This window comes from Sinocyclocheilus anshuiensis, unplaced genomic scaffold, assembly GCF_001515605.1.
Source record: "Sinocyclocheilus anshuiensis isolate Anshui unplaced genomic scaffold, SAMN03320099.WGS_v1.1 scaffold854, whole genome shotgun sequence".
NCBI lineage: Eukaryota > Metazoa > Chordata > Actinopteri > Cypriniformes > Cyprinidae > Sinocyclocheilus > Sinocyclocheilus anshuiensis.
Genome location: NW_015539868.1, coordinates 24,695 through 47,216, shown reverse-complemented (window position 1 = coordinate 47,216; position 22,522 = coordinate 24,695). Strand labels below are relative to the sequence as shown.

The 22,522-nt window shown below is 41.9% G+C and overlaps 1 protein-coding gene across 1 annotated transcript; it reads left to right on the top strand.

Moving 5' to 3' along the window:
• The first annotated feature begins 5,723 nt into the window (after nucleotides 1-5,723).
• LOC107685019 (gastrula zinc finger protein XlCGF57.1-like) lies at nucleotides 5,724-22,453 on the top strand. Its single transcript, XM_016481436.1, has 2 exons — nucleotides 5,724-5,993; nucleotides 20,366-22,453. The coding sequence occupies exons 1-2, from the start codon at nucleotides 5,909-5,911 to the stop codon at nucleotides 21,841-21,843; spliced, it is 1,563 nt and encodes a 520-aa protein (XP_016336922.1). The 5' UTR covers nucleotides 5,724-5,908; the 3' UTR covers nucleotides 21,844-22,453.
• Nucleotides 22,454-22,522: the final 69 nt, after the last annotated feature.

Genomic DNA, 22,522 nt, shown 5'->3' with positions numbered 1-22,522 from the left:
ACTTTTGCAAATACTCCCATAATCACTGACGCAAATCAGTCGCTTGCATTTATTTAGCACTTTGTTGTTTATGAGTATGACAGAATTTGCAAATGCACATTCAGAATTCAGTCAGTGAGCATGCACACTTGAACAACTCCGGCGTTCTCCGCGGCGATGAATCAAAACGCCTCTGATTGATTGGACATTGCATTCATTAACTCCACAGAAAGGTATGTGAATGGTTATAATACTCAACGCTGCAAAATGTGAGTAAAAAGAAATCTGATGCAACATGAGCAGATCTACTCTAAAATGTAACACTTTTCATTCATCTCACATTACACTTAAATTGTGACCGCCGTGATAGTTCTTGCTTAGCTGGCAGATGTGTGCACACAAATTACCCTTGATTTGTAAAGTGTGTCACATCACTCTGGTGCATGAGAGAGGCATTTCTGGGAGACAGTGTTTTAGTAGGCAAAGGTGAATTATTTTGACTTTTGCACAAATTATGTCTGCTGTAATATGTTGTGATGGGAACCTGTGGTGCGGCTACTGCACTACTTGTGTGTCCTTTGTTGTAGAAAGGAATTTTTTACCCTGGAAAGTTCTGAATGAAACGCTAGTAAAGTCATACCAGAAGCCAATATCGTATTGCAGTCCCCACATGGTTTGCTCGATGATTCCAGTTTGATCAGTAAAGATGCATATTCTTTTATTCAAGGAAACTATCATTAAAAAGGACATTGTGCCCTTCACTCTTCAGCTCGATTGCTTTTGCTCTGATGTTCACTTGCAGAAAAAAAATATATATTTTGCAAAACCAAAGTAAAAAATGTACTATAGACTTAATTGCATCGTCACAGTCAGGTGTACTACTGACAGACATTTGCTTTTCAAAGAAGTAGATGTATATTGTAAAGAGAATCGGAGTGCTAGACATGCATTATAAATAAGTTACTTGCAAAGAAGTTTACATGGGATCAATGTAACCCTGGAATTTTAAAATAAATATTTTAATAATGTAGTATCTCATTTGCATGTTCATTGGTTCTCTGACGTTGGTTATGGTCACATGACATGCAGGTTAACAAATAAAATATTTCATTTTTTCCAGCAAGTGTTTTATTTTGATTCATTTTAAAATTATTTGTTTTAACATTTTTATGATTTAATTAATTATTAGCTTTTTACTGAACTCATAAACCCCCTACAGGTCCTTCACAAACCCAGTTTGAGAAAACTTGACGTAATATAATGTTTAACGCACTTCAAGCTGTTGATAACAAATGGAATATATTTTCTTATTCTTTGCATTTTTATATCAATAGGATACAAGATTATCTTATATAAATCACTGTGAAAAACAATATAGGTCAAAAGTAATCTAAAAGTAGCGGATCAGTAACGGATTACAATTTGTAAGTAATCTACCCAGCTCTGAGTTAGTTATTGACAAATAAAGAACAGACTTCACTTGTCGTTTTCAGACAAACCATAAGCTTTGATATTTTATGCCGCTCCTGGAGTATTCCTTCAAAGTATGGCCACCTCATCCCTTGACGCAGTGGAGGGATACTGTGGATGTATCCGGTCACACTTTGATTCTACATAGAAGAATTAAGTTGATGTAAATTGTAACGGACTGGGCGAGACAATAAAGATGCAAATGTAAGCTTTATTAAAATTGTTAGTGGTCAGGACAGGCAGGGTCCAACACCAGCAAACAACTGTATCCAAGGCGTGACAAAAGAGTAATCCTAAAAACAGGCAATGGTCAGGGCAGGCAGCGAACAATCATAAAACAAGGAAACAGTCCATGGTCCAAAACACAGACAAGGCAAGGTAAACATGAACCCACTCAGAAATGTCCACTTACAGCTAAATAAGACTTTGGTGTGTGTGTGTATGGTACTGATTATGACATGAGTATATTTACACATAACAGACAGACAAAGAGAAGACAGACACGTAGGATAGACAGATAGATAGATATAACTTTTTCAGTGGCAGAATAGGATGTTGGATAGATCGCATCCACTGCAGAAACGTTGAGTGGAGCTGTTCTGAACTTCATTGTTGTTCTTCCAACAAGCAGAAAAAGCTTCCCATACATGTCTGTTGGACAAAGTGCAAGTTTTTAGCAGGCGTATGTACGATGCCCCCTCCACAAATTCAGGACAAGAGCCATTCTTCTACTACCGTCTGTGAGGGAACAGACTGTGGATGTGTGATACGTTGAAATGGAAATTTTGGGGCAAATTATCAGCTGTCCAAGGCTACATAGCCTAATAAGCGCTCAAGCACTCGCATAAAGCTTGCCTCAGCGCACCGGAAGAATCAGGGAAAAACAGTAAGGAGGCTGCATTAAGATTTTAATAATTTGATAAACTCGTGCTTTCTTCGTTTTTGGTTTAAGAGATGAACTCGGCGACACCGACTCATCAGTAGTTGACGCACCTGTATGCATGTTTCATACGGATTACATAATCTGATTCCATTTGAATTGGTTCATTTGAAAGTAGACATTTCACTCTCTACAGATTTAGTTTTAATGTCTGTAAGGCAAAGATATACACAGTTTCGCGCTCAAGTTCACGGAGACCGAGACGGCAGAAAGCGCATCCTGTTTGCTTTCATTATTTTACAAAAACGCAATGTTTCGTGGTTATTGTGAGTGCACAGAAATAAACGTAGAGTCTTTACAGATGTGAAAGATGCATCTTATCTTAGCGCCTCCATCTGTCCTGCAGTGAGCTACTGTTCAGCTTCCATACTCAGGGGCGGAGTAAGCTTAGTAGAACAACAGTGAACTGCGTCTGATGAGATGTTGTTAGGCTATATGTCAGTAAAACACACTTTCCTGTCCTGTCAGCCGTACTGTGCTCAGGGCGCACATTCTTCAGTATGAGGCGCACGCTCTATATCGCCTCATAAATAAAGCACACAAAAAAACTATGAGCATACAATGTAGTTCTGTCGTCAGTTAAGTCATGAAATTACCAAAAAGTTGCAAACTGTGCATGCATGTAGGCTATATATGCATCACATTAAAGAACGTCTCTCCAATGCATATAAAATGTAGCCTATTCTGCAACTCGAGATCACAATATAAGGCGCAAGCTAATAGGCTATGTCTTTTTATTTGTAATTTAATGCACAAGTAAAAGTGAGCACAGTGCACTTACACTAAAAACTGTTTTTTTTTTTTTTATTCTCGTTAATTTGTAAAGTACAAAGCCAAATGAAACAATTTAAATGCATAAAATAGCTCATTTTACATTCTGGCATTTATGTGCTGTTGACTTTTTCCACTTTCTTCTATATCAAAATGGAAATATGATAATATTTTGTAATTATCATTTAAATCTGACTAATCTTAAATCAACATCTCAGGAAAATGTTATGGGGTTTCAAATCAAAATATGACTTTCTGTTACGAAACAGGACGTTGATTTCATACATGTCCACATATGCCCCAAAAACACACTAATATGCAAATTAGATTTAGTTTATAGATACATTATATATAATGAGAAAACCCGTTTATGGCCATTTTACACACATTTTGCATAAAGATATTGTTATGTTATAACATAGTCGAGAATTATCTTTATACAAAGCAATTGTTTTTGCCTATGCATGTTCATTCATGTCTTTTTATTTATTTTTTTAAAGAATTGAGTCCCGATGTCCTCTACCAAGGACGTAGCATAACTTATGAATAAAATATCATTTTTTTAAACTGTTTTTTTTTTAATGCTCTAAACAATGTAATGACATGAAAAAAATACTACTAAATACTTACTATGTTTTGCCGGGTCTTAAGAGGCTAATTCACAAATATCTCAACTACAATTAAGTAGAAATTAATTGTATTCAGTTGTGTTTTAGGTACTAAAACAGTCCAGTAAACCTGCAAATCGAACTGTAAATAGAAATCGTGACGGTCTTCAGACGGAGCGTAAACATAAATAAGCACGGGACCATCAGCTGCCTAGTTATGTTAATTCTGCTAAACTTCAATTACTAAAACTAAACTATATAAAAACTAAATAGAAATGTGTTCACAAAATATAAACTAAACCGAAACTAACAAAATTATTAATGAAACTAATAAAAACGAAACAGAATGTTAAAGCAAATTTTAAAAAGTTTCTTAGAATCAAAGTGTTATTCTATTTATCGTTCTGTCACTAGAATGAATGAAATGGTAAAATGAAACAATTTAAAATGGGGCCAAAATTCCATTGGAATTTCTTTTTATTTTAAAGGAAATGTTGAAATTACACGGTCTTAAAATACAGCAAAATTTTTCAAGATAATGCTTGTTTATGAACACTTTGTTAAGATACATTTGTGGGGTAAAGAGACATTTTAGCTCGTAGAAAATGTAAATATTACAATAACTGTGCATTCAAAACACTTATTAATCGAGATGAGAATGTCCTGTAACAGGGTGGACATTATTACTAAACTATTATATAATATCCTGAGCTGGACCAATGTATTTTTCTTATAGTCTAACAAGCCCATCTTCACATTAAATGATTACATCATGAAAATTAAAAAAATGAAATGCCACCGAATAGTAATAATGACCCATATAATGGTAATAAATCTCATCAATCGTAATTTGTAGACATTTTATACCTATTTTCAGGTATTTTTCAGACTCGAATTAACTTTTCCACATTTTTAAAATGAGACAAACACTAACTCGTTTCAATACTGAAAAAGAATGACCTCCGCTTTCTTAACTCATACACTTTTTTTTAATCACATTTGTATTTTAATCTAATTTAATCTAATAATCCGAACATTCCAGATTTAGACATAATCTCACACTCTAGTTGTTTCCTAATGTTCTCAGCACATGATTGAACAACATGCATTTAAATGTTTTTCGCGCATAGATTAAGCTCTGAATTTCTGTCAACTCTTTAATTGTTTGTATATCATGTTCTAGATGTATTTTAGACAGCAGCGTGCGAACGGGACTTTTATTGTGGCGCGGTGATGTGAGGTCACAAGTGTGCGCCGTGCTCCTGCATCTGTTGTGATTCGACTGAAGAAGGGTTTGTGTTTAAAGCATTTAAATTGTAGAAACCGCTTTACAAGCGATGGAAAATTAATTGTTTATTGACTGTAACATATTAATGCGTTAGCTAAAATATATTAAAGTAATTTGTGTGAGTAAATAAACGCGTCCACACACGAGTAACACAAAAGTAGCATCTCATTTCTGGGGAATCGGTTCATCATAAACATGAATTCAGTGATGGAGAAACTTGAGATGTTTAAACTCCGAGTCAATGGAATCAAATGCTTCGCAGACGTCACATGTGCTGGTCAAAACACTTTAATTCAACACAAACGTGTTTAATGAAAACTTAAACCAATAGAACATGTTTTTATTAAAGTACAGTCTGATACATGTGGTAAACAAATCATTAGATACAAAAAATAAATAAATCATAAATACCTAAATCTTAACTTTCATTATAAATTGTGTTATTTTATTAGTTGCAGCGCTAGTTTTGAGTGTTTTTGTCTAATCAGGTGCCTCTCACTTTGACTCCCTCACTAGTGCGCTGACTACTGAACTAGAGCACTGATTGAGACGCACCCAGAGATTCAGTTTAGTTTTCGCAAGTGTAATTTAAATTCTGATTCGCCGTATATACATCACAACTAAATATGAGCTGTCTGTATAACTTGTGCTCTTTGCACTGGTTCTGAGTGTTTTTGTCTCATCAGGTGATTAACTCTCGCTCCCTTACTAGTGTGCTGACTACTGAACTAGGGAGCTGATGGAGAGATGTAGTTTAGAGGGTTTATTGTGCTCTCTGTTCATTGTTCTCTTCATCTTAAACAGAGAAACTCCCGCTGAAGCGACTGAGAGCCTCGTCACACACTTATAAAGATGGCGTTTATTAAAGAGGAGACTGAAGACTTCAGGATTGAAGAAGTGTTCAGTCTGAAACAAGAAGACACTGAGGAACAAACAGGTTGGTTTCGTTCTCAAAGCTGAACTCATCTCATTTGATCCAGTTATTAAAATCTCCAGCTCTGCAGGAATGAATGATATTTATGAAGAATGTAATACCTAATTAAAGTGGTTTTATTTGACATGCAGCGGGGTCGACCCATGTGGACAGACATTAAATAAATAATGCAGAAGTCTTCTAAACAAAAACATTCCTATGTGTAACATTAAACCCAATGTTTATTTCTGACATGAACACAATGAAAACCATTTATTTCTATCAATTAATTATGCAACAGTATCTAAAGAAAACATTTATTTTGCGTAAGGCAAACATTGAAACGTTAGTGATCAACGTTAGTGCTGCTGTCCACATTTGTTCTTCATTTAGAGGGCTTTGATGAGCAAATAAAACCGCCAGTGGGCACTAAATTTATAACAAACTTATTTTTAATCAAACTTTGAATGTTTGTGAGTGACAGGCAGTTCCAATCAAAGTCTCAAACTGAAGAAAACATCCGTCGTGACTTTCTTCTGTCAAGCTCAGGTGTAAATGTAGCATAAGTTGATCTAGGATGGTGGGGGGTTTCTTCTCCTGGGGCCTGATAAATAAAAGATTGATTGAGCTTCACAAGAACCAATGAGGTTCATTCTCGTGTTACGCATCACGATCGAGCTTCACAAGAATCAATGAGGTTCATTCTCGTGTTACGCATCACGATCGAGCTTCACAAGAATCAATGAGGTTCATTCTCGTGTTACGCATCACGATCGAGCTTCACAAGAATCAATGAGGTTCATTCTCGTGTTACGCATCACGATCGAGCTTCACAAGAATCAATGAGGTTCATTCTCGTGTTACGCATCACGATCGAGCTTCACAAGAATCAATGAGGTTCATTCTCGTGTTACGCATCACGATCGAGCTTCACAAGAATCAATGAGGTTCATTCTCGTGTTACGCATCACGATCGAGCTTCACAAGAATCAATGAGGTTCATTCTCGTGTTACGCATCACGATCGAGCTTCACAAGAATCAATGAGGTTCATTCTCGTGTTACGCATCACGATCGAGCTTCACAAGAATCAATGAGGTTCATTCTCGTGTTACGCATCACGATCGAGCTTCACAAGAATCAATGAGGTTCATTCTCGTGTTACGCATCACGATCGAGCTTCACAAGAATCAATGAGGTTCATTCTCGTGTTACGCATCACGATCGAGCTTCACAAGAATCAATGAGGTTCATTCTCGTGTTACGCATCACGATCGAGCTTCACAAGAATCAATGAGGTTCATTCTCGTGTTACGCATCACGATCGAGCTTCACAAGAATCAATGAGGTTCATTCTCGTGTTACGCATCACGATCGAGCTTCACAAGAATCAATGAGGTTCATTCTCGTGTTACGCATCACGATCGAGCTTCACAAGAATCAATGAGGTTCATTCTCGTGTTACGCATCACGATCGAGCTTCACAAGAATCAATGAGGTTCATTCTCGTGTTACGCATCACGATCGAGCTTCACAAGAATCAATGAGGTTCATTCTCGTGTTACGCATCACGATCGAGCTTCACAAGAATCAATGAGGTTCATTCTCGTGTTACGCATCACGATCGAGCTTCACAAGAATCAATGAGGTTCATTCTCGTGTTACGCATCACGATCGAGCTTCACAAGAATCAATGAGGTTCATTCTCGTGTTACGCATCACGATCGAGCTTCACAAGAATCAATGAGGTTCATTCTCGTGTTACGCATCACGATCGAGCTTCACAAGAATCAATGAGGTTCATTCTCGTGTTACGCATCACGATCGAGCTTCACAAGAATCAATGAGGTTCATTCTCGTGTTACGCATCACGATCGAGCTTCACAAGAATCAATGAGGTTCATTCTCGTGTTACGCATCACGATCGAGCTTCACAAGAATCAATGAGGTTCATTCTCGTGTTACGCATCACGATCGAGCTTCACAAGAATCAATGAGGTTCATTCTCGTGTTACGCATCACGATCGAGCTTCACAAGAATCAATGAGGTTCATTCTCGTGTTACGCATCACGATCGAGCTTCACAAGAATCAATGAGGTTCATTCTCGTGTTACGCATCACGATCGAGCTTCACAAGAATCAATGAGGTTCATTCTCGTGTTACGCATCACGATCGAGCTTCACAAGAATCAATGAGGTTCATTCTCGTGTTACGCATCACGATCGAGCTTCACAAGAATCAATGAGGTTCATTCTCGTGTTACGCATCACGATCGAGCTTCACAAGAATCAATGAGGTTCATTCTCGTGTTACGCATCACGATCGAGCTTCACAAGAATCAATGAGGTTCATTCTCGTGTTACGCATCACGATCGAGCTTCACAAGAATCAATGAGGTTCATTCTCGTGTTACGCATCACGATCGAGCTTCACAAGAATCAATGAGGTTCATTCTCGTGTTACGCATCACGATCGAGCTTCACAAGAATCAATGAGGTTCATTCTCGTGTTACGCATCACGATCGAGCTTCACAAGAATCAATGAGGTTCATTCTCGTGTTACGCATCACGATCGAGCTTCACAAGAATCAATGAGGTTCATTCTCGTGTTACGCATCACGATCGAGCTTCACAAGAATCAATGAGGTTCATTCTCGTGTTACGCATCACGATCGAGCTTCACAAGAATCAATGAGGTTCATTCTCGTGTTACGCATCACGATCGAGCTTCACAAGAATCAATGAGGTTCATTCTCGTGTTACGCATCACGATCGAGCTTCACAAGAATCAATGAGGTTCATTCTCGTGTTACGCATCACGATCGAGCTTCACAAGAATCAATGAGGTTCATTCTCGTGTTACGCATCACGATCGAGCTTCACAAGAATCAATGAGGTTCATTCTCGTGTTACGCATCACGATCGAGCTTCACAAGAATCAATGAGGTTCATTCTCGTGTTACGCATCACGATCGAGCTTCACAAGAATCAATGAGGTTCATTCTCGTGTTACGCATCACGATCGAGCTTCACAAGAATCAATGAGGTTCATTCTCGTGTTACGCATCACGATCGAGCTTCACAAGAATCAATGAGGTTCATTCTCGTGTTACGCATCACGATCGAGCTTCACAAGAATCAATGAGGTTCATTCTCGTGTTACGCATCACGATCGAGCTTCACAAGAATCAATGAGGTTCATTCTCGTGTTACGCATCACGATCGAGCTTCACAAGAATCAATGAGGTTCATTCTCGTGTTACGCATCACGATCGAGCTTCACAAGAATCAATGAGGTTCATTCTCGTGTTACGCATCACGATCGAGCTTCACAAGAATCAATGAGGTTCATTCTCGTGTTACGCATCACGATCGAGCTTCACAAGAATCAATGAGGTTCATTCTCGTGTTACGCATCACGATCGAGCTTCACAAGAATCAATGAGGTTCATTCTCGTGTTACGCATCACGATCGAGCTTCACAAGAATCAATGAGGTTCATTCTCGTGTTACGCATCACGATCGAGCTTCACAAGAATCAATGAGGTTCATTCTCGTGTTACGCATCACGATCGAGCTTCACAAGAATCAATGAGGTTCATTCTCGTGTTACGCATCACGATCGAGCTTCACAAGAATCAATGAGGTTCATTCTCGTGTTACGCATCACGATCGAGCTTCACAAGAATCAATGAGGTTCATTCTCGTGTTACGCATCACGATCGAGCTTCACAAGAATCAATGAGGTTCATTCTCGTGTTACGCATCACGATCGAGCTTCACAAGAATCAATGAGGTTCATTCTCGTGTTACGCATCACGATCGAGCTTCACAAGAATCAATGAGGTTCATTCTCGTGTTACGCATCACGATCGAGCTTCACAAGAATCAATGAGGTTCATTCTCGTGTTACGCATCACGATCGAGCTTCACAAGAATCAATGAGGTTCATTCTCGTGTTACGCATCACGATCGAGCTTCACAAGAATCAATGAGGTTCATTCTCGTGTTACGCATCACGATCGAGCTTCACAAGAACCAATGAGGTTAATTCACGTGTTACGCATCACGATCGAGCTTCCGCAAGAATCAATGAGGTTCATTCTCGTGTTACGCATCACAATTGAGCTTCACAAGCACCAGTGAGGTTCATTCTCGTGTTACGCATCACGATTGAGCTTCACAAGCACCAGTGAGGTTAATTCTCATGTTAAGCAGCACGATTGAGCTTCACAAGAACCAGTGAGGTTCATTCTCATATCACATTTTGAGTCACAGATCGGATCATTTTTCAGATGAGCAAAAAAAATATGGTTCTTTATTATTGAAGTAACACCTATTATTTTAATAACAATTTACTACTTCGATACCACAGCAAAAACTAGTTGCATATAGGGATGGTAACGATTCACTTAACTCACGATGTGATAAGATTCACGATACTGATTTCACAATACAATTTTCTCACAATTTCTTTTTTAACAAAATTAGATTTAAGACAAAAGGTGTCCTTTTGTTATTTCTCAGACCAAAAGGCTGCACATTACTTTGTTTAAGACAGATTTTTAAAAAGGTTTCCTTTTGTTATTTCTCAGACCAAAAGGCTGCACATTACTTTGTGAAATTGAAAATGTCAAACAATATACTAACTTGACATTTTTAAACAAATCCCAAATCAAATAAATAAATAATTCAAATAAAATAAATTTCTCCATGCAAGTAAACCAAGGTTTTGCCTGTGTATTTTAATCACAATCCAAACAAAGATGCTGCATACATGTTATTTAGATTGTACAAGTTTGAAATTTAAAACAAAACTGTCGACTTTAGCTTTGTGATGCTACATAAAAAATCTGAACGAAACAAACAGCAGAGGGGCTGAATGAGACGCAAATGTCACTCTCACTTGGCGAGATAGTTATTTTGAGATAATTTTGCGTGTATGTGTCCGTTCAAGCAAAAGAGGAATCAATTCTGTGTACGTGCTCTGCCTGAAACGCCGCTCTTGAGCGTGTGCGCGCGAGCACCAAACTGAATTCTTCATGCGCATGAGTGGTTTAAAACGCTTGAATGTTTAAATTGGTGAGACTTAGAAACACATGTAAATGATAAACTATGATCTCTTTCACCCCTACAAGCGAGTGAACAACGTGAATCAAGGAAGGGATTTTATATCACTATTCAAGATAGCCCATCGGGCAGGGCAGTGATACATTTTGGTAGCCCGACTGGAAAACACAATAGCCCCGGGACGTCGGGCTAGCGATTTTGCGAGCCCTGAGTTTCTAAACGGACCAAATTTATTAATACAAGTCATGCGCGAGTAAACTGTTCTCTCATTGGTCAAAGTTCCACGGTTTATTTTCCGGGATTCCACTTAGCTGTCACGCATGTCATCCATCAGGATGGAACGATAGCAGCTTTGTGGGCTTATTGTTGTTTTTTTTGTAGCTGTCGTTATAATAATTTATCATTTTGAGCAGAAGTCCAGGATTGATGGGGAAAACATTTTTAAAATGCACCTACTACGAAGAAGAGCAATAAGACGGCATTATAAAATAAAAAAAGTGCGCTTTGATTTTTGAATGGCAAAGATGTGCTCACCCAGACATTCACAGGTTCATTTTGAGGTATTAGCAAAACAACAAAGCTAATGCTTTTCAAGCATTAAAATTCAAGCACCAATCAGAGCAGAGTAGGCTCATGGAAGGGAGGGGTTTACAGGCAGATGCTTTGAACAAAACCATTTCGAAATCATTGAGAAATTACTCCTAATAAATGAATATTCTGAGAAAATTACAATGTTTTCTGACCTTAGATGCATTTAAACCTGTTGTAGGGGACTCCAGCACAATATTAGGACACTTTAAAATACCATATGACCTGCTATTTAAAGGCACAATATGTAAGGTTTTCATAATAAAATATCCAAAAACTACTTGCACAGTGTGATATATTTCATGCAGTTGTGTATTTATGTTATCCCAAAAGTTCCCATCTACTGTAGATTTAGTCTACTAAAATCTTATGATATTTAGTCAACTAAAACAATTCAGATGACTAAAATATGACTAAAACTAAATGGCGTAGTAGTCAAAAGACTATGACAAAGACTAAATCAAAATTTGTTGTCAAAATTAACACTGGTCCAGAGGCATGGTCCTCGGTGGAAAATTTTTTACATTTTAAAGTTAAATCTATCTGGTGCCCTTTGAGAGTTCAAAATTAAGAGCTGCAACACAGGTTCAGTGTGCAAACTAAACAAAGAAAAAAAGCTGGTGAATTGACTTGTACTTGAAGTTTAAAGGGGACTCAATCCTCTTTTTAGTTGTGATATAGTGTGTTAGTCTAAATTACGCTCACACCGATGAATTTGGAAGCCAAACAAATTAGAACATAATAATAATAACTGTATATTATTATTATTACTATGATGAGTAATAGCCACATCTGCCAATGCTTGGTGATTTGAGAAAATTTACTGGCCACAAAATTTTTTTCCTGGCCATGAAACAGTTTTTTTTGCAGTTGCTGCTACTACAACAACTAAACATATTTAATAATTAAAAAAAAAAAATCATTTGAAATTAGAACCAATCACTGCATTTTAATTACGATACAAACAAAAATGCTACACACATGTAGCATGAACAGTTTTTTTACATTTAATTTTTGAACATTTGAAGCAAAAACAGAATGGTCTGACTTCAGTTTTGTAAAATTATGCTCAATCCTGCATAAAACAAAAACAGCAGACAGGCTGAATTTCACTCGCTGACAGCAGGTGGCGCTTATGGAACAGCAGTGCTATGAGAAAAAAATGCCATCGAAAGTCAGTTCCCTTCAGAAATACATTCATATGAACCCCCACCCCAATATTTATATTTTTCTTCCAATAAACAGTGAACTTGCTCTGCCTGTACAGTATTTTCTTTGCACGCGCGTGCCTGTTAATTTTAGTCCTTGCTTGCAAGAGATAAACTTATTAGCTTTTAATTTGGAGGAAACTGCAGTTGAGCTTTTATTTTGGCAGAAAACTCCAACTTCTGTGAAAACAGATTTACAAACATGTGTCTTTACATATCTAGTGAAATACTGTAAACATTTGCCCATTAAAATGTTGAAAATGATGCTAATGTGAAAACAAAGCGTAACTGGTGCCCGTAGCGTTCTCAGATGCGCGCTAAACTCACAGCACATTCAAAAACAGAGTTCACAGCATTCCCAGTGATTTGAGCCGCTCTGAGACACAGGAAAAAAAAACAGATCACGAGCTGATTGTGTGAACAAAGCGCGCGCTTGGCTTTGAAACAAGCTGCATAAACAGACTTGATGATTGGATTAAACCATATTATGCTTAAGTTTGTTTGATGGACACTTTGCCAAAGCAATGACATGAAACACAACGTTAAAAGACTTTTTATGTTATAAAGAGGAGTATCAATATATTTCTGGTTTATTATGAAACTGTGGCAGGACAGATTAGACCGGAGTGCCCAAACTCGGTCCTGGAGGGCTGGTGTCCTGCAGAGTTTAGCTCCAGCTTGCCTCAACACACCTGCTTGGAAGTTTCTAGTATGCCTAGTAAGACCTTGATTAGCTGCTTCAGGTGTGTTTGATTAGGGTTGGAGCTAAACTCTGCAGGACACCGGCCCTCCAGGACTGAGTGTGGGCACCCCTGGTCTAATCTGTCCTGCCACACCCCTAGACTGTGGAGGGCCGCCATCCGGTGACATTAAAAGAGCAAATTTCCGGCGTGGTTTCAAATGCCGCGCTGTTACTGTGCCCTGCATGCCGCTGACGGTTACGGCGAATGTGTTTCATTCTTGGGCGCCGCCCACGCTGAAGCAGCACTCATTGAGACGGAATGTCCTCATTGCGAGGATATGAGTCTCGCCTCTCTGCGCTCGTGGAAAGCTTTCTTCATCCCAGGAGCCTGTGAGGAAAAAGCAGCGGCGTGACGAGTGAGCCCACGCCGGCTGAGCCCCCACGTGCCTCACTCTCTCCACTTAGAGAGGCTTCACCTGTCCACTTCTCCCTTCCGGACCAGCATCCCTCTGTGGCTGCGAGCTATCTGGTTTCGTTTGGTGGGAGCGAGTGTGACGCCATGGACGACAGCATGTCGTTGGAGGCTTCAGATGCGGAGGAGCTGTCGGGCTCACATGTTGACCCCGCCCCCCTGCCATCTGCACAGCCCAGCGCAGCCAGCACGGGCATGGATGCTGAACTATTCCGCGTCCTGTCTAAAACTGTGGAGGAGCTGGGTTTGGAGTGGTGTCCGCCAGAGAAGCCCACCCACAGCCGCTTGGATGAGTGGTTCTTGCCGGGGTGCAGTTAGGCCCCTCGACAATGAGCTTCACCATTCTTCCCAGAGGTCCACGACGAGATCACCAAGTCTTGGCACACCCCCTACTCGGCCCGCCTTCGTGCCTTATCTTCGTCCGCCCTCACGTCTGTCGACGGTGCCGAAGAAAAGGGGTACGACAGACTGCCTCGCCTGGATGAGTCAGTGGCCACGCATCTCTGCCCGCACATGGTCATGGGCTGGAAGGCAAAGGCCTCGCTGACCGAGCCTACTCGTCTGCTGGACAAGCGGCCTCTGCGCCTCATTCCATGGCGGTCTTACAGGCCTTCCAGGCCAAGCTCCTCCGTTGCATGGATGAGTCTTGCCCAGACCCCGCAGCTTTAAGTAATTACCGCTGCACAGAAGTCGTCCCAGGCAATGCGACACTTCCTGCCAAAGCGCTCCAGTTTGACGGCTGCTTCCAGTCGCCCAAAGAATGTGCCGACTCAGCATCCCGCGAAGCCCGCACCACCAGCTGCTCTCACGGCTCCTAAACTTAGCGTCTGGCTGAGCGGGAGCGTTGACGAGGCTATCCATTTCCTAAACGCCAGGGCCCCTGACCCAAGATAGCATTGGACCCTGCGCCTCAGGTCTCATCCTGATGTGCGGGACAGGAAGAGGAAGGGGCCAAGTCTCGCTGCAGCCGGACCACCCCCCCAAACAGCCTCTGTTGTGCCTCCGAGCACCCCATTCAGTTCCGGGTGCCGACGGCAGTGTGTTTATGACAAAAAATACTGTTGTGAACATGGGACCTGTTCTAATCATGTCCACACAACCAGCCGCTGTTATAGCGAGAAAAATAAAACACAAACATTTTCAAAAAGAGAGCAAATTTCCTCTTCCACTCATTACGAGCGTCGGGTCCCCATTGGGCGGCCTACCGCTCGAACCAATCCATCCCCGGAGTGTCAGACTGGTTTATGGGGATAATAAAACGAGGTTACACACTCCAATTCGCTCGAAGACCCCCGTGATTCAGCGGCGTGGTCTCCAACTCGATTCGGCACGAGGATGTACAAGTCCTACGTGCTGAGGTGATTAATTTGCTGGCAAAAGGGGCCGTAGAAACGGTTCCCCCAGCCAAGAGCGAGACAGGCTTCTACAGCCGTTACTTCCTCGTCCCCAAGGTGGCCTAAGGCCCATCCTCGATCTCAGGCACCTGAATGAGATGGCCGTTCAGGATGATTACATTGAAACAGATCCTCTCGCAAGTATGCCCAGGGGACTGTTTTTTTCGCTGGACCTGAAATAAGACGCATACTTTCACATCCAGATAGCTCCCCGTCACAGACAATTCTTGAGATTCGCCTTCGAGGGAGTGGCTTATCAGTACACAGTCCTTCCCTTTGGACTGTTCCTAGCTCCTCGCCCTTTTTACGAAGTGCATGGATGCGGCTCTTTCCCCGCTGAGACAGATGGGAATCCGCATTCTGAATTACCTCGACGACTGGCTCATTCTGGCCCAGTCAGAGGACGAGCTACTATCTCACAGATCCCTCCTTCTCAGCCACCTAGAATGCCTGGGACTCAGGGTCAATTTTGCCAAGAGCGCGCTGTTCCCCAGCCAATGGATGTCGTTCCTGGGAACAGTTTTAGACTCAGCCCAAATGAGGGCAATAGCCATGCCAGAACGTGCGCTGGCCATTCAGCAGCTTGCGGCCTCATTCAAAGTTGGAGCCTCTCGCCCTCTCAAGGTGTTTCAGAGGATGCTGGGCCTCATGGCCTCTGTGTCTCCGGTACTTCAGTTGGGCCTGCTCCGCATTCTGCACCTTCAGTACCGGCTGAAACCACGAGTTCCGTCCCACGCCTGGCATCTCGGACGCCTTCCGTGTCCAGGTGGACCAGGCCTGTGTAACAGCCCTGGCCCCTTGGAAAGATCCTCAGTGGATGGAACGGGGCGTGCCCCTGGGAATGGTCTGCAAGAGGAAGGTGGTCTCGACCGACGTCTCCATCACAGGTTGGGGAGTGCTGTGTGATGGCAAACCAGCTTTCGGCCACTGGTCGAAAGAGGAAGGTCGGCTTCACATCTACTGCCTGGAAATGCTGGCAGTGTGTCTGGGCCTTCGCACCTTTCAGCCAGACCTATGGGGACACCACGTTTTAGTCCATTCAGACAGCATGACAGTGGTGTCCTATATATATCGCCATCACTTATATATGCGCCTCTTCACACTGGTGGAGCGCCTCTTGGAATGGGCTCAGCTCAACTTGCACTTGCTGAGAGCAGCGCATGTACTGGGCAGGCTGAAACAAGGAGCAGACATGCTGTCTCGGAGCAACGTCCCCTCGGAGGAGTGGACGCTCCACACTCAAACGGTTCAGAAAATCTGGGAGATCTTCGGCAGACAACTCTCATTGCCCAACTTACTTTTTGAAGGACAGGGACGCGTTGGCCCACGACTGGCCCGACCTCCTTTATGCTTTTCCCCCGATCGCTCTGATCCCGTTCTGTTGGTGGCCCCCTTCTGGAGGAACCAGCACTGGTTTGCAGAGCTGTACCAGCTGCTCTTGGCAGCCCCGTGGCCCATTCCTCTGAGACGAGACCTCTTCTCTCATGCGAACAGAACGATATGGCATCCTCAGCCCGAGCTGTGGGCTCTGCACCTTTGGCCTCTCGATGGGAGCTTGTGAACCTCGCCAAGAACGTGCTAAACACAATCTCTCAGGTTAGAGCACCGTCTACAAGACGCCTCTATGCCCTTAAATGGTCTGTCTTCTCCGCCTGGTGTGCAGCCCGCGGCGCAGACCCAATCTCCTGCGACATATCCCTGATATTGTCCTTCCTGCATGAGCTGTTGGATAAGGGTCGTTCCCCGTCCACCCTCAAGGTCTATGCAGCAGCCATAGCAGCCTCTCACGCTCCTATAGCTGGCCAATCGGTGGGCATGAACAACTTAGTTGTTCATTTTCTGAAGAGGTCTAGAAGGCTCAACCCGCCTCACCCCATCATCGTCCCTACATGGGATCTGCTCACGGTGTTGAGGGCTCTGAAGAGCCCTCCATTTGAGCCGCTACAGTCCATTGACCTTCGTTCCCTGATGCTTAAGACTGCTCTGCTACTAGCGTTAGCATTGGTAAAGCGTATGGGAGATCTGCAGGTGCTATCTGTGAGCTCCACCTGCCTCGAATTCGGGCCTAACGACTCTAAAGTCGTCCTGAAACCAAGGCATGGTTACATTGCTAAAGTGCTCTCTACTCCATTCAGAGCACAGGTAACAACTCTATCAGCGCTTCCTCCTTCGGAGCAAGACCAACCCTGTCAAGGCGTTGAAAGTCTATGTTGAGCGCTCCGCCCCGTTCAGGCAGTCGGATCAGCTATTTGTATGCTTCGGTGGCCGCACCAAGGGTTCTCCGGTCACGAAGCAGAGACTTTCTAAATGGATAATTGAAGCTATTATGCTAGCATACTCTTCTTTGGGCCTTCAATGCCCCATGGGAGTAAGAGCCCACTCAACTAGAGGCGTTGCCTCTTCCTGGGCCTGGTCTAGCAGTGTGTCCATTGCAGAGATTTGTGCGGCGGCCAGCTGGGCCTCGCCGTCCACATTTGCCAGGTTTTATAATCTGGACATCCCGGCCTTACAGGCTCGGGTCCTTTCTGCATAAACAGGGCACTCTGTCATTTGACAAAACCAGTGCTTGGCGTTTGCCATCTTCATGTACGCTCTTGGCCCTCACTGAGCTCCGAGGCTGTACTAAATTATCTTGGGACGATTATACAAGGCTGGACATCTCGGCCTTACAGTCTCGGGTCCTTTCTGCATAAACAGGGCACTCTGTCATATGACAAAACCAGTGCTTGGCATTTGCATTCTTCATGTACGCTCTTGGCCCTCACTGAGTTCCGAGGCTGTACTAAATTATCTTGGGATGATTATGCAAGGCTGGGCTGACCTCTGTGAGTTTGGCCCTACTGCCTCCTGCGCGGCTTCCCTGCAAAATACTTGGTCCCTCTGGGCCCCCCTTGGGTGCTTAATGCAAGTTCAAGTATTAGCCGTTCCTCTAGCATAGCACGGTGGGATTGTACTGGTTCCCCAAAGCATCTTAGCAGATGCAGTACGAGTGAAGTATCGATAGGGAACGTACTTGGTTACTAACTTAACCTCGGTTCCCTGAGATACGGAACGAGTACTGCGTACTTTGCCATGCTATGAAGCTGCACGACTCAGTCGTCGCTTCAGTCGAAGTAACCTGAGGATCCTATGGCGAAATGCCCGATTATATAGCCAGATGGCCCCACCCATTCTGGCAGGCTTTGTCGCCATAGGCTCGTGCAGCTCTGCTGCCGAGCCATTGGTTAGTTTTTTTATTAACTGCACAACCAATGGCCGTGCATTTACACTGTGTTATTAAAAGGCTTCAGTCATTGGAGAAAAAGGAGTTTTTCCCCAAAGGGTCTTAAACGGATTTATATAGCCAGATGGCCCCACCCATTCTGACGGGTTCTGTCGCCATAGCTCTGCTGCCGAGCCATTGGTTCATTTTTTATTCACTGCACGAACCAATGGCCATGCAGTTACACTGCGTTATTGAAAGACTTCAGTCATCTGAGAAAAAGGAGTTTTCCCCAAAGCGTCTTAGCAGACGCAGTACTCGTTCCGTATCTCAGGGAACCGAGGTTACGTTAGTAACCAAGTACGTTTTTTAGTCTAAATAAAAAGGGTAGTAGAATTGTAAAACGAATCGATGCAATTATGAACATTTGATCAAATGAAGCGAGCATGCCATAGTTGTGTTTGGAATCATTTTACTTTAAAGAGTGATAATGTTAATTGCAAACATTGCTAAAACATTGGTTATTGTTGACTGTATAGTTTCTTATCCCTTCACAGAGACCGCTGAATGTGCAGTTATAATGGTGCTTCTTTTTTGTATTTTAAAACACAGTTTTGATGTTTGTAAATAACACTATTACCATTTAAAGTAAAGTGATCCCAGATTTGACTATGGAGCGTAGGGCTGTGCTGGTCTGTGGACTAAGAACTATGCCCGGCTGTGGTATGGCAACACATTTTTGCACGCTTTGTTTACAATATAAATAATTGGTTATCAGGCAAATATTACATCTTGCCCATGTAAACATTTGGATACATGCCGATTGACAGAGGTGATAGAATCCCATAAATTTAAATTAAGCCATATGCGGCTTTGTGTACTTTTTTGCGGCTTGATCACTCGAATTTCCACATTTTAACAATATTACAATATTAATAACACTACTTATTAATTTGTTCCCTCATTTTAGTTGAGGCATGTCCACATTGTACTAATTTCATGCTTAGTTTTACTTTAAAGAGAGAACAAATCAATGAGCCGTGGCCAGAAATTTAAGTTATAGGAGTGAATTATTCATATTTTTTTTATATCTACATTCAGCTTCATGTGGGGCCTAGAGATTTTACACACACCAGTAATTCAGTTTAGCTTTCCCCCAGCACAACATCTAATATAAGTGTCTGGCTTGTGCAGAAAATATAATTCCCTTTTATGACCTTTTACAAACAGATTCAGTTTCTTTGGATTATTATTATTTTTGTCAATTAATTGATCAGTGATTAATTATTAGCATCGCTAATTGAGATAAGTTTATAATTAACTATATCTCCTGGGTCGAACTGTGCTTTTTTTAATAAAGGGTTTAACTGCCAGCTTAAAGGTTTTTGGGACATGACCTCAAGAAAGTAATATTGTGAAGAGCAGCGTTTCTCAACTCTGACCCTCAAGGTCCCCTTTTCTGAAACCTTGATAAAAACTCACCTGCCTTTAACTTTCAAATAATACAGAAGACGTTGATTAGTATGTACAGGTGTGTTTGATTAGGGTTTGAGCTAAACTCTGAAGGAAAGGGGGTTTCAAGGGCCAGAGTTGGGAACTTCCAGCAGGTGTTTTGGGGCAAGTAGGACAGTGGCCTCCAGAGCAGGTTTGGACACTTCTGGTACAGGGTCTAGCATACATGTTGTTGGTTTTTTACACACCTTAAATATTTGATGTCTGTTGTATTGTGCCATTAAACTTGGGATAACTTTTATTTGTTTGTGTTTTTTTTCACTTTAGGCCTAATAGCAATGAAAGAGAAAGAAGTACTGAATGAAATTGAAGAGAAAGATCAATATGGGAATCTTCATGATTTCACAACTGGAGAAAAATCTTTTAGACGTTCGCAGACTGAAAAGACTTCCACACGAAAAAAAGCTCAAAGAAGTTATTTCACTTGCTTTCAGTTTGGAAAGAGTTTCAATCAACAAGGAAACCTTAAAGTCCTCACTGGAGAGAAGCCTATCACCTGCCAACAGTGTGGAAAATGTTTTGCTAAACATGGAAACCTTAAAGTTCACATGAGGATTCACACTGGAGAGAACCCTTTTACCTGCCAACAGTGTGGAAAAAGTTTTACTCAACATGGAAACCTTAAAGTTCACATGAGGATTCACACTGGAGAGAGCCCTTTCACCTGCCAACTCTGTGGAAAAAGTTTCACTCGTAAAGAAAGTATTGATAGGCACATGAGAATTCACACTGGAGAGAGGCCATACACATGCCAACAGTGTGGAAAGAGTTTCAGTCAACTTGGAAATCTTAAAGCCCACGTGAAAATTCACACTGGTGAGAGCTTTTTTACCTGCCAACAGTGTGGAAAAAGTTTCAATCAAAAAGAAATCCTTAAAAGGCACATGAGAATTCACACTGGAGAAAAGCCTTACACATGCTCTCAATGTGGAAAAAGTTTCCATCAACATGGAAACCTTAAAGCGCACATAAAAATTCACACTGGGGAGAGCCCTTTTATCTGCCAACAGTGTGGACAACGTTTCAAGCATAAAGTAAGCCTTAACAAGCACGTGAGAATTCACACCGGAGAAAAGCCTTACACATGTCAGCAGTGTGGTGAGAGTTTTGCTCAGCGTGTAAACCTTAAGGTCCACATGAGAGTCCACACTGAAGAGAACCCTTACACATGCCTTCGTTGTGGTGAGAGTTTTGCTCAACTTGTAAACCTTAAAGTCCACATGAGAGTCCACAATGGAGAGAACCCTTACACATGCCAACAGTGTGGAAAGAGTTTTGCTCAGCGTGTAAACCTTAAAGCCCACATGACAATACACAATGGAGAGAGTCCCTTCACCTGCCAACAATGTGGAAAAAGTTTCGCTCATAAAGGAAGCTTTAACGTCCACATGAGAATTCACACTGGGGAGAAGCCCTACACCTGCCAACAGTGTGGAAAGAGTTTCTCTCAAAAAGGAAGTCTTAACTGGCACATGACTGTTCACACTGGAGAAAAGCATTACACCTGCCCTGAGTGTGGAAAGAGTTTTGCTCATCATGGAAACCTTAAAGTCCACATGGTAATTCACACTGGAGAGAGCCCTTTCACCTGCCAACAGTGTGGAAAATGTTTCACTCGCAAAGAAAGTATTGACAGGCACATGAGAGTTCACACTGGAGAGAAGCCTTACACATGCAAACAGTGTGGAAAGAGTTTCAGTCAACATGGAAACTTTAGAGTCCACATGAGAATTCACACTAAATAGAACACTTACTCCTGCCCTCAGTGTGGAAAGTGTTTCACTCAAAAAGAAATCCTTAATAGGCACATGTGAATTCATACTGGAGAGAACCGTCGTAGTTGCTCACAAACTGAAAACACTCCCTCATGAAAAATGGCTCAAAAGAGAGGGACTAGAATTCATTTCAGCTGCTAACAGTGTGGAAACGGATTCAGTCAAGGAAGCTATTACAGGCACATGGAAATTCGCACTGTTGAAGCCTTACACGTGTGGAAAGACTTTCAGTAATAAAGGACACTTTGAAATCCACTTGAGCATTCACACCGGAGAGAAGCCTTACACCTGCCAACAGTGTGGAAAGAGTTTCAGAAATAAAGAAATCCTTGAGTTCCACGTGATGAGACAGGATTCACCTTAGGAATCATGTAATAACTCCCACCAGATAGAAGCCTTTCATGGGCCGTCGCTGTAGAAAGACTTGCAGAAAAAAAGCAAACCTTAGGCATACCTGCAAACTAGTTGCTTTTCGGCGAAATTCGCTGTTTTGAATCAAAATGTCATTTATGTGAATCGTCTAGATCCGAAGTATTGCATTTTTCCGAACATTTTTAACTTGAATGTTCAAAAATATTTAAAACATTAATCTTGTAAAATTATTTATGCATTTCAAATGTTGTGGTGTAAATGCATTCATGGCACCTCA